The sequence below is a fragment of the Diospyros lotus genome, chromosome 3 (assembly GCF_014633365.1).
Source record: "Diospyros lotus cultivar Yz01 chromosome 3, ASM1463336v1, whole genome shotgun sequence".
Lineage (NCBI taxonomy): Eukaryota > Viridiplantae > Streptophyta > Magnoliopsida > Ericales > Ebenaceae > Diospyros > Diospyros lotus.
Window position 1 is genome coordinate 36702893 of NC_068340.1, and position 13940 is coordinate 36716832.

The 13940-nt window shown below is 34.7% G+C and overlaps 1 protein-coding gene across 1 annotated transcript; it reads right to left on the reverse strand.

Moving 5' to 3' along the window:
- Positions 1-741: 741 nt before the first annotated feature.
- On the reverse strand, positions 742-10989 carry LOC127798308 (uncharacterized). The gene is made up of 6 exons (XM_052331781.1): positions 10581-10989; positions 8955-9443; positions 4276-4497; positions 2986-3058; positions 2146-2253; positions 742-1327 (listed from the first exon to the last, which is right to left on the reverse strand). The coding sequence occupies exons 1-6, from the start codon at positions 10695-10697 to the stop codon at positions 960-962; spliced, it is 1377 nt and encodes a 458-aa protein (XP_052187741.1). The 5' UTR covers positions 10698-10989; the 3' UTR covers positions 742-959.
- Between the last annotated feature and the right edge of the window lie 2951 nt (positions 10990-13940).

A 13940-nucleotide genomic window follows, 5' to 3' on the forward strand; every position in this document is an offset into this window, starting at 1 on the left:
AGGATATTTACCTCACATCGAAAGTCAATAGATCACATTAGCAATTACATGTCTCCATATATTAATGTATAGAGAATTTGTGATTATTATTTGTTATATTTTAACTGTCAGCAAATAATCATATATTTTTTAAAAAAATAAAAGAAAAAGAGTTGGATCAATTTTGAAAAATATTTTTTAATATTTAAACTTTATACTATGAATTGAAAAATACTAAAAAGATATTTCCTAAATTTCTAACAATAAATATTATTAGTTTTTAAAACATAAAATCATAGCAAATTATAAAATCAAAGTTAAAAAATTAAAAAAATATTTTCTACCCAAGTTAACGTATTTTATTAAAGAACTAGTCCAAATCCAAATGAGCACTAAGATGATCATGTACCCAACGGAGACATCTGATTCCTTCAAATAATACAGTCACATGAAAAAAGTCAGGACAGCCTGGTGGTTCCCTTTATATTAATGCACAGACAAAGAGGATAGGACCTAAGGCTCTTGGACATGGCTGACTCAACTTCTATTGTCTCCCAGTGCCTTGTTTGGCAGTGGGGTTACCTCTACAGACCACGCCAGTGCACCACTTGAGGATAATCCAGACAGCCAGAAAACTTGTACAAAGTTGCAGTCATGAACCAACAGCCCAAACTAGAAAGATACGTAGTTACGTACATAGCATATGGTCAGTTCACAATCCACATCCCCTGGTTGGTGAGATGTCAATTCAGGTCTCACGAATGTACAAAATCATTAAGAAACATTAGCTTAAAAACAACCACCTGGCAATGGCTGTTAAGTCAGCCATATCATTACATTATCAACATGTCATGTTACGAGAGCTCTAATGGAATCACCTCTGCTAGGTTAATCAAAATCAGTTTTGGATCCTGCATTTTCCATTTTTTCCATATTTCTCCAAGCTGGCTAGACTACAACTAAGTTTACAAAGCCTATTTTCAATCATCTGAGCTATAATCACTGGATTCTGAGAGTGCAGGCACAGCAGCACAACAGAATGACTCCTTGTCTTTGAGGAGAAGACAGCTCCCGTCCGAATTCCATTTCAGATCGGTTACGGCAAACTGCTGCAGTGGAACATTCACGCAGTAAGCACCCGAAGGAGTCCACATGTACAAGTGAGGGCTTCCAGTGCACACTACGAGGCGTGTGCATGTAGGGTCCCAGGCTGCAGCTCGGATTGGATCTTTTTGGACTAAGATGGCAGCAAGCTCAAGATGGCGCATGTCCCATATCCAGAGAATAGTAGGCATGCCGTCATTGCGAGTGCAGATATACTGACTATCGTTGCTCCAAGACATGAGACCTGCAGGAGGTTCATTTTGTTTAACTTTAATTCTAGTTGTCCAGCAAGCTAACCGGCTATGCTCTTTTTATGAGGATCTGTGACAATGGTACTTTAGGCTGCCAAGTTTAGTGATCAACAATCCACTAAAATTCAGAAACAGATTGTACACAGATCAAATTAGGACTTCATAATGATCTGATAACAGTTCTGATTGCGTGAACATTAGTTTTGCATTTAGAATTGCATAACAAAATGCACACTTATCAGACTCCATCAAAATAAGCCTCACAATGGAAATGTTCTGATGGGTAACAGCCCCCTATCTGAATAGGCTTGGCCAGTTTAAGACCCACAAGGGTCTAAGTAGTTTGAAAAACACAATACTGACTTCAACATTCTCTCAATTTGTCTATATTGAGCACCCAAAATATTAAAGGTAATCACTGATCAGCAAGCTAAATATCTGTTTATGATTTTTTTTTTTTTCGAACAGCACCTGTTCTTTTCTTCTCTTTTTATTTTTTGCTAATTTTGCAAACTGCATAGATTTCTTCACTATTGCAAAAGGGTGCGGAAAAAGTAATTTTGTCAACAATCCATGTTGGCACCACATTGCAACTCCATTACTGTATTATATCTTAACATAGAAGATACTAATATATAAAGCAGAAAAGAAGAAGAATAAAAACATACGAAATGTTCTTATGCATTTCTTTTTAAAATTTTCTGATAGTACAGATAAAATGCCAAAAAAAGAAACGGAAAAGAACAAAAGGTAAAAAAAAAAAAAAAAACTAAAGCAGATAAATATCTATGCAAAGTAATAAATTGCTTACCAACTCCTTGTTTGGGATTTGGTTTATCTGCAGGAGGCTTCTGAAAAGGTAAGGTAACGGGCAATTCTATGACGTCATACCTAACTTGGATACGTCCAGAGGGATTTTCTGGAGACAGAGAGAGGGGAAATACCATTAAATAACCGAAAAAATGAAATTTACTTTTCAAAGTGTATTGGTGCCCAAATACCTGGTTCTTTATATAAATGCAAATATCAAGTTGAAGGCACTAATACCAGTTTCAATAAATTCTACTACCTCTTCAAGTATTATCTATTAATTGATAATATTTTGATATTAATCTATGGAATTTTACATGAAACAACTAAAATGTCATCCACGCTGCCAATCTGGGAATGCCTTACTTAGATGGCCAATTCAATGATTCCCTTATTTAGTATGTGTAGAGGCTATAACTTTAAAATGAATAATTTCAAATGATTATTAACTAATATTATCCAATGAATATAACCCTAATGAAAAATGAAGAAGAAAAATTCAGTTTTTATAGGCGAGCATTAAGCAATGAGTTTATCTTTAAGTCCAAAAATGCCATTGAAAACATCTAAACATTGTAAAATCACTCAACAAGACAAATGTGTCATATTCAAAAAGAAAATTAATGATTTGAAACTTGTAATATAAACAATAAATACAAAGAGCCACAAGTATGCCAACAATTTGTTTAGAAGAAAATGCACGATAGATGTCAGAAGCTGTTCAAATTAATGGAATTGTCAAGCAAAGCGTTCAAATTAATAGAATTGTCAAGCAAAAAGTAGGAGCATTATATAAAGAACAGATACATTTCTTAGAAACCTAACAAAGAAAAATACTTACCAGAAGTCCCCTGCATAAAATCATCATTTAAACATAAGTCAGACATATCAAGTTGCAATGGCTCGTCTACTTCCTGAGAAATGAAGAACACAGAGAAAAGGTATGATACCCTGAATATTTCTGTTAAAAATATCTATATAAATATTTGTTTGTATATATATACAATTAAGAAAAGAAAATTAAGGAGAAAAAAAATAAAGAGAAAAAAGAACAGAATCTATCCAATTTAGGGGTCGCGTGGCCTCCAAAAGAACCCACAACATGGTTGGCTAGTTGAAAGAAATTAGTTAAAATCAAACTTTACTTGGCAATCAAGTAAAAAAAGATAATAACAATAAAAAATAATATATGACATAAGTTTATTCTTTGGTGCAATGTTCGAGTCTTCACAAATTGGATATAAATAGGGCGTGTCGGGGATGCAAAAGACATGGAAAAATATCTCAAAAGGAGGGAGAAAATACTTAGTGTGAGAAGGAAAGCAAGAAATGAAGATTGAGAAAACGTGAGAGAGAGTTTTTAGCAAGACAAAAAGAAATTGTCGAGGTAAGATGATAATTTGTATGTGTTTTGTTTGTATATATTTTCTTCGTATTTCCTTCCCTGTTACAGCAAGAAAGCTGTTATTCTGGCAAGGCAACAAGAAGGTTGCTATTTGGCATCAAAGCAAAAATATGAAATTCTGTATGTGATCATGGTCCATATGTTATGGGGCGATCTGTGAAATTATTATGTGACTCCCCCAGACCATGTATAGGGAACTTATGCATTAATATATATGTTTATGTACCATCTTACTGAGTTTACATAAAACTCACGCTGTTTGTTTGTCAGATTTTTCAGGTAATGCTTCATTTGATTCCCAAATAAAAGGCATGGAAGGATTTGTATGTGTACATGCTATATGAGCTATGAAGTCAGATAATTAAATGGCATATTGCCATAGTGTTTCTTTAAATTTCTTAGACTAATTAAAATCTGTACCTCACAAAGGAATTTATATATATATATATATATAAATATATCTGTGAGATTTACCGCTGTAATACTCTATATCGTTTTGAAGTAGAAGTGATATTTGTTATAATTCAAATTTTTGGACACAAGGATGTGTTATTGGAATCTTTTCCAATTCAGTTCATGGGAATAAAGTTTTAAATCTATTTTTATAAGCACATTCTTATTTTCTTATGTGAACAGTGAACAAAAAGTATTAAACAGAGAAATACATGACTATCCATAAAGATGCTAATTATTACTAAATTAGGTAGCATATTAGATATTAAATACCTTAAAGACAGCAGCACAACAAGGAGAACGGACAGTGGATAGGTGAATGAATTCAGCAAATACTTTCCAAGTTAGGTGATTTAAAACCCGTAGCATCTGGTCATAACTGCCCACTGCAAGATATTGTCCACAAGGAGACCATGAAACACTCTTTACACCAAGTCCGCTTTCATAAGCTTGATACTTAAATAGACACCTCCCATCTGGAGAGTAAATCAGAACCTGCACAAACCATAAGACTCCAACCATTATGTAGCTGCTATCTCAGGCAGCTAGGATGCAACATGCATGATGCAGTGGTGGAGCTACATTGGGCCCCCAAAAAAGAAAAAGAAAAAAAATTGAAAATGCACATAATGTGTAAAGTTTGAAAAAAAATCAAAATTTCCTACTTTTATATATCACATGTCAATCAATTTGAAAAAACAAAAGAAAAGTCATAATTAACTTGTTATATATCTTGTGAAACTTCAAATGAGGCCCAAAGGCAGGGGGGCATTTTCTGGCAACCGCGGGCTGCTCTTTTGGGCACCCACTGGAGGGCCAATTTGCAGCCGTTTTTGGGCCAGCCCAAGCCTTATGGCTTTTGGTTTTTTGTCGCTTAGCCTGTAGCCGTCCCTTTTGCACGATCTCATCTAGGCCGTCTGTGCTCCTTTATTGTGTGCAATCCCAGCCATTCAGTCGGATTATTTATTGCGCCTCGAGATTGCTGATTTGTGTGAGTGAAGACGAAGAAAAAGCGGGGGTACCGAGAGAGTGGTCATTTTCTAGGGTTTTTTTCTTTTCTCTCTCGCTCACTCTCTCTCTGTATATGTTGTACATTTCGTCTTCTTTTGGGTTCCCTGTTTTTGTTTTTGATCGAAGGTAAGCTCCTAATCTGTTAGTGATTCTGAGCCTTATTGTATAGAAAATCAAGGTTGTTTTTGTCTCAATTTTATTGTAATCAGATTAAATATATTTTATATTTTAGTGGAGTGAACTCTTCTCACCGAAGCTCAAGTGGACGTAACCCCTGTTTGGGGTGAACCACTATAAATCTTTGTGCCTCTTGTTTTGTTTATGTTTTGAATATTGTCTGTATCGATTTATGTCTCTCGGTCAGATTTGTTGATTTTCATCAGTGGCGATTTTGACTGTGTGTGTGTGTAGAGATTTTGCTATCTCTGTTTGTTTGTAACATAACTAAATAGAGAAAATGATGAACTATTATACAGTATTTTTAAATGTTTGGGCTGGGCGTACGAAAAAGAAAATGAGGTATATTTTTCGATCTTAAAATTTTTAGGTACAAAAAGATATAAATGGGATACTTTTCATAAACTAAAATGACAACTTTTAAAAATAATATTAATGTCTCTTAGGATACAAATTTTCTGGATATAGTAGCTGTGCGAGGACTTGAAGTTATCTGAAGAAAGAGAAATGGGGGTTGGGGGAGAGAGAGAGAAATGGGGGTTGGGGGTGGGGGAAGGAGAGAGAGAAGAAAAGCAAAGAAGAAAACCACATAAAACAATTTTTTGAAAAACATGATTGAACAAGGAATGAAATTCCTTTGTTTCTTTTGAATATTTTATCAATTGTGTGACAAATTTACTTCTACAAGGTAAGGGTGGAAAAATCATTATCATTTCTTATATTAGTAATTGATATGTTGTAATTAAACTTAGCCTTTTGGGATAAATAATTTAATAATTATAATTCTAAGGATGTTTCTATTGTGTGCCCTAATGACATAAGATAAGGTGTAATAAATACATTTTTTTTTTCAAACAAACTGTATTTATTACAACTTATTTTCAAACCATAAACACCTCTCACTGGTTGGTGAGGTGTTTGCATTTAGATACACCTTCTCTGCAAAGAAGTGTATTTATTATAGTTTATCCTATACCTGATAGAAAAACCCTAGTCCCAATGCTAATCATACCGAAGTGACATAGCCACATTTTCTTTGATTGTCTCTATTCCCACGAAGTGTTGTCTTTCATTCGTCATTCGAAGAAATTTGGATGGCCTTGGCATAGATGGGAGAAAGGTGTATTGTGGGCAACTGCAAGATGGAATGGCAAGGGCCCTTAGCAGATTGCTAACCATTTGGTCTTACAAACTATGGTTTATTTTATGTAACAAGAGTGCAATAACAAATGCTTGAAAGAGCAAGAGAGATGTAATACCCTAAAAGCCCAGAGAAGGGTAGTATATGTTGAGGATAGGTAAGGAAGGAAACAACACCAGTTGAATACTTTTTAGGCTGAATGTAGGTAAAGAACTCCCGGGTTAAGCATGCTTGAACTAGGGAAGCTCAAGGATGGGTGACCCTCTGATACCACTTGTAACATCCCGCATCGAGTGATAGGAAGGACCGAAACAACTTATTCTGATAGGCCTACGCGAACTTCCCCACTTGTAACATCCCGCATCGAGTGATAGGAAAGACTGGAACAACTTACCCTGATGGGCCTACACGAACTTCCCAAAGGGTCACCCATCCTTGAGCTTCCCCAGCTCAAGCACGCTTAACCCGGGAGTTCTTTGCCTACATTCAGCCCAAAAAGTATTCAACTGGTATTGTTTCTTTCCTTACTTATCATCGATATATACTACCCTTCTTTGAACTCTTGGGGTATTACATTCTCTCCCCCTTGAGCACATGACGTCCTCGTCATGCGACCTTACAACTGGTCCCAGATCTTTTTCCTCTTTAGGAGCTGTCATCCTAGAAGCCTGCCAGAAAACGCTCCTTGTATAGGCCCTCGAGCCTTGGCGCCACTTCCCGCCCTCATCGGACCGCCTTCACCAAGAGTCGGCTCTGATACCACCTGTAACATCTCGCATCGAGCGATAAGAAAGACCAGAACAACTTATCCTGATGGGCCTACACGAACTTCCCCAGGGGTCACCCATCCTTGAGCTTCCCCAGCTCAAGCATGCTTAACCCGGGAGTTCTTTGCCTACATTCAGCCCAAAAGCTATCCAGCTGGTGTTGTTTCTTTTCTTACTTATTCTCAATATATACTACCCTTCTCTAGACTCTTGGGGTATTACAAGTGATATGTGTCTCAATTGGTACATCAAACCCAGTGTGCTATTTGGACCAGATTAGCTACTACTTCTTTCCCTCCTACTTTACAGAGCTAAGCTCTACGGCATTTTTGATGGCTTCTAGCTAACCAGTCTTCTTTCCTCTATTGATTTGAATTGCTTATGGTGGTTTGAGTTACAAGTATTCTTATGCACCTTAAGTGATTATTTTGGTGAGTATCATGAGGTTGCCAACACAACTGTTAACTTTGGACAACCAAAGCCAACATAATTCTTAGGGAAATTCATGAATTGGCAGTTCAGTTTAGTGTTCGTTGTCTGCTACATTGATTTAAGCTACTTATTAACTGGAGATTGACATCACAAATGCCAACACTCACATTAAATGGTGGCTTAACTTATGAGTATACTTATTCAACCTAAGTGATTATTTTGGTGAGTATCATGAGGTTGGCAGCACAACTTTTAACCTTGGATGATCAAAGCCAACATGATCCTTAGGAAAGTTGTATTATCTTAATGTGTTCAGAAGGTGACATTAATGAAGTTTTCCCCTAATAGTTGTACATTTCCTTTGATGTCCGGAGGCTTATACATTTGTATATTTTTATTAGTTGCATAGATCTTCTAGTCTGATCTTTGGTTGGGGCTCGAGGGATGTCCTAGCTTAAGGCTGTAAACATTTTTGGTTGTTCTTAATGAAATTCTTACTTAAAAAAAAATACTAATCATATGAATTGTATTACTAATCAAATGATTAGTTGTTGAGTTATACATATCATGAAGTTAAAAAAAATCATTTTGAATATACTTATGGCTAAGTTTTTTTAGAGGAAAACAATGCTCGACCAATAGTTATCTCGTCAAGAATTTGGTGGTCAAGATAATGAATTTGGGGTAAACCATTGCAAATGATTTTTTATTTTTATTTTTATGCAGCTATGTCTAACTTCAGAAAGCAAAAGATTTTTGCTACAATTTAGTTAATCAGTTAAATATATGATGTGTTATAAATAATACATAAAAAATTCTGCCACCAGACTCCAGGCCCTAGCTCCTCCACTGACGTGATGTATACACATCATAAGGAATAAGTCGAAAAAACTAAGACTGTGTTGGTTGCACACAGCACACAAGAAGGTACCAGGAAAGAAAAAAGAATTTTCACTGAGGGAACAAATATATTTAGTACTGGCATGATAAAAAAATCATCAAATATAAAGGAAGAACAAATCCTAAACCCTAAACTCCCAAAAGAAAAAATCACATCTATCAGGAAAGAAAATAAAGTGACATACAGAATATATACCTTTTGTCAAATCCAAGAATCAACTCCATACTCCCTAAAGGAGATTGCAGGTGTTTGTGAATTAAATGTCAAACCATGAGTGTTGATATGAAGATTGCTAGAATTAAGAGTATTACTTGTTTAGATTAAGAGTCATTGTAATGATGTGCAGCTAGCTCATCAGCTTCGCAAGCACAATATAAAAAGACATCAATTGCCAACTTATAGGAGACACTCAAAATTTATAGAACCTACCAAAGCAACTTCTTCAAACATTAAGCACTTCTAGGAAGAGATATGTTGACACAAATTTTTAATTCATTGTGAAAGGAATAGGAAGCACAATTACCTTATATTCAAGAGGAGAATCCCAGATCACTATAGCACTATCATCTGGTGACCATTCAGTATCAGCCAAATCTAATGTATCTACGGCAAAAACACCCATTATCTCCCATGAGTGGCAAGAGAGCAGATTAACATAATCCTTGCAGTCACGCCTAGTGCAAATAGCAGCAAATTTTCCATCCTTGGTGAAAGAGACCCCCTTTGAAGCATGCTTTGGCCATTGGACATGCACGCATGCTGTGTTAACCAATGACCAGACAGTTAACCGCAACTGGAAATCAGATGTAGTAAGTATGTGGCGGCTGTCGGGGCTCCACCTTGCATAAGCAATACCAGCAGCACCCTCATCTATTTTGCATGTCCAGTCAGGCTGCGTCAATGACCAAGCCTGTATCAATGGTCTCTTATGGAGGCCACAGAGTATGTATTCAGAATCTTGTGCCCATTCAATATAGGTTATCTTATCCAAGCACGAGAATAACTGCACAACCTGCATTCATACATTACATTTAGCATTTGCAACAATGAAATTTGCATTTTGGAAATTAACTACTAACGCATTTAACATGGTGACAATAGAAGATTTACTGTATTTGCAAACAGAGTAAATTTAACATCAATCAAATTTATATTATGCAGATTGGCTACTAATGCGTTTAAAAGAATATGGTAATAAGGCATCAGTAAAAAATGCCACGTGGCGATAAGAAACGGTAGAAACAACAATGGACCATTTGTCATTGAGTATCTTGCTTGCCTTTTTCTGTGGTCATAATTTTCATTTTTGGTTTTTCTTTTCTTTTATTCTTTCAATTTCACATGGTAGGCAATCTCAAATAATCAATTACATGTTGAATCAGGTCCTGAATTAAAGAGATTGGAAAGTCCTAAGTTGAAGATATCATAGCTTAGAAGCCTATAGACTCTGTCCTTAAAAGTCAGAAAAAACAAGCCAGTTACCCAAAGTCCACGCCAATATAATATCTTTCTTCAACTCACTGTCAATTTGAAAATGCACTAAAATTTTTAAGATTATACTTGCTTAGCCTTGCTAAATTAGATGCAAGATTGGCCCTTTCACGAATTATTTGGGGATAGCTATGGGTTGACCACTTGATTATTTCAAATCGTTTTAACACTGCCAAGTTACAACAATCACTTTGCCGACAACAGCATGATCTTCAGATATCAAGTAAACCAACTTTTGGGGACATCAGATGTCTAACAAATCTAATAGATCTATGGCCGTGGTCATGCTTCAGTGTTCAGAATTAGAGATGCCCTGTTTGGTATTTTTTTTCTTTCCATTGTATTAACTACTTCTCGATGCATCTCCGCCACCTTATGGCGTGAGTTCGTCACCATTGTCTCTAGAAGTTATAATTACTTCCAAAAGGTTGTATCACTTCCTCATCGCATTATAAAATTCTTTGGCACCTGCTCCTAAAAGACAGTGAGGAAGCTCACTGTGCAAGTGAACTCTAAGTTTCCACAATCTCATCATCAACGGCCAATCCCTTACCTAAATCATCCAAATTCTACTTTCCTTTTCCACTGAGATCGATGGTGACCAGTGAAATGCAAAATGCAACAGAATTTTTTGAAGAATTAAGGGCCAATAGGGTACCTTGAGCGACAGAACATCGCGGATCACGAGGCGGTAATCGACGGCGACGGCAAGAAACCGAGCATTGGGCGAGAAGCAGCAAGGGCCAGTCTGCTTATAGCCTTCCGTGAACTCCATCGAACACGCAGAGAATTCTTCAGTGGTTCCAAGCAATCCGCCCCATCTCTCAACTGTCAGAACTAAACTTGAATCAACAATAGATGGCGATAGGTACGAGATTGTACCAGGCGAGTAGATCCGCGAGAAAGAATGAGCAGACCAACAACATTCTTTGATTTTTCACGAAGATGACCCGCAAATCGAAGCTCTGCAGGACACGCTTGGTTCAAATTTTGAAAGTTCGGGGTGGCCCTATTTTCGCTTTATTCATTGAAATGGAAGGGAAAAAGACTCCGCCCCTACGATGAGGTTGGAAGCAATGGGAAGATTAAACTGTAAGTCACGGTAAGTTTAGATGGTGACACAAAATTAGGAACTTTGTTTTTAAATTATTATTTTAGAGCTCAATATATGAGTCACTTAAAATTTGTCCCTTTTCACTCATAACTCAATGCCATGTACAAATAAAAAGTCACGCAAAGGGCAATGCACTATGAATGTCTTGTTCTAAAAAATTTAGGATAAATTACATAAATTCTCTTGGAGGTAAGGCATAATTTAGGAGATTTTTTTATTTTTAAAATTTGCAAAATTTTATTAGCAAACAAAATTACAAACAAAGAAAATAACATACTAATGTATTTTGTCTTTTTTTCTTCTATTTTTTTATTAATATTGATGATCATTAGGTGAATCTCAATAATTATTAGGGTTCAAATCAAACCTTATCTAAAGATGTAAAAAATATATAGATTTACAATGAACTTAAAATAAATAAGAGATAAATATATAAATAAACAGATAAAACCATGTGAATGAAAAAAATAAATAAATAGAGAAACAAGGAAAACGGATAATCTAATATCGTCAGCTTTATTCCCACAATCACAATGATGGAACTTGATTTAATACTCTTCAATTTAAAAATATTATGGACAAAAATGATATAATTATCATAATTTGAAAAATTTTACCATATTTATCTAAGGTGCTAACTTAACAAAATTTCAATGGTGAAATTTTTTTTTAGGAGAACTGTATATAATGCTCAAGATTTTTAAGAGAATTTAAAAAAACAAGATATGGTGATTACTTTAAAAAAAAAAAAGTGTGAGGAGATTTTGATAATTTGGATTTTCATCTTGAGATAAATTTGATAACTCTATGGTTATAATGCCATTTATTAAATTTTTTGGGGTGTTAGCAAATTTTCAAAATCATTTGGGAGGAAGTTGAGACTTAAAACCTAATGGGAATGTTTGTGACATAATAAAAAATTTGAGGGATTTAAGACAGTGGCTAAACTGGAATGCATAAAATGAGAGAGAGTTGAACTGCAATTTCAATAAATTTAGAACAGCTTCACCAGGGTAACTCACAGGGCAAGTCTCCAATGCTGACCCCAACCTTTAGGGTTAGGCAATAGGCTGATGATAACTTTAAAATTTTGTTGGTTAGTACAGATGGTCAGAGTTTCGTCGATTTGGGTGATCTGGCAACAAACTTTCGACTATAATTGTTATTTTCAGTCCGTAGAATTGTCAAATTTGGGAGGTTTCGGGATGTTGAAATTGATTCTGATGATTGGAGTGAGGGGTCTTGATAATTGCGGAAGACTCTTATAGTGAAGTGAGTAAGGAATTGAGTTGACAGAGTGTCGATAAGTTAAAAATAATATATTTTACCTTGCGACCAACCTAGATTATATATGAGAATAAAGGGTTTTCTGAGGTGTAAACAACCCACGAGTATTGCAACGGAATGCAATAGTATTTTGTACTGACGAGACTCTTTGACAAATATATGGTTCTGACAAGACTTTTATTAAATATTATATTAAATGTCAATAGAATCTGTAATGAGCGCGAAAATGTTACAGATATAAATGCGATAATGATTACTGCTTGTAGGTATAGAGCTGAGAAGAGCGATAATAATCTTGAGTCTCTATTGGACCGAGTTTGATTGGGTTAGTATGATCCAATAACTAGATTAGAGTTTAACCCGTTATTGGAAACAAAATTGATTAGGTTTTAGATTAATTCAAAAATTGTGAGTACAGTGTTTTGGTTTATAAGATTGTAAAGATAAATTTGAAGAGTTTTTTGGAGTGTTTGACGAGGTTTACAAATAGTTGTTAATAAATTAGGATTCACTGAAATTTGGACCACTGCCAATAAATAATAAGATAAGTGAAACATCGCAAAAATTAATAACAACTAATTGATGGTGAAAGTATAACTAAATACAACAATTGATTTTTATGTGTGTGCATCTCACGTATCAGGCTAGAACATGCATGAGTGTAGCACGTATAACACACAAAACGTGGAATGAGAAAATAAAAGAAACACATATAAAAATAAAAATTATGTTACATGTACATTATTTTTGTACATCTTGAACTACACAAGGGGTATTATGACCAAAATACCATGTGCCTCTTCGTGCGCCTCAATGCGTCTTATGAAGGATATTTTTGTCATTGGTACACCTTTGTGTAGCCACATTTATGTAGTCCAAGGTGTACAAAGGTATACCAATAACATTATTCTAAAAATAATATATATACATTTTTTTAAGAAAATGTGAAAAAAATAAAAAATTAGTTTGTAGACACTGCTAGGCAAGTCCAAGGTTTGATAAACATTTGAAGTAGTCATCGAGACCAACAAAAAAATTAAGAAACTAGACATTAGTCAGTGATTAATGAATTAATGTTGATTGTTATTTCCCCAATATATATATATATATTTTATTTCAGGTGCGTATTAATTGTTATATTTATTGTTGACTATCATACATAAAGTGTACATTACTTGTATTGAACGTATAATTAATTGGTTTAATTATATGTATGTCATTGTTTGACCACAATCAAAATGGACCTTAATCTATAAACTTATTTATATTATCTATAAAATGACGATAATGGATAATTATTATATTTATATCAAGATTTAAACTTAACTCATCAGATATTAAAAATATACAACTAAGTCGAATCATGTTATTCACTGCACGCTAAAATACTTTTAAACTCTTATTAAATAATTTAACATTTAATATGATATTCTTAAGCGAGTCAAATGACACTAATAAATCAATAATAATAAGTGCAAGGAGAAGATACATGATTAATTTGTTAGTAGGGGTATTTTTTATTATTATGTATTTAATTAATGTTTTCAATTTTAATGGTATAATTTTGAATCTAAAAATTTATGGATATATTTTGAAACTACATTTTAAGTGAATACA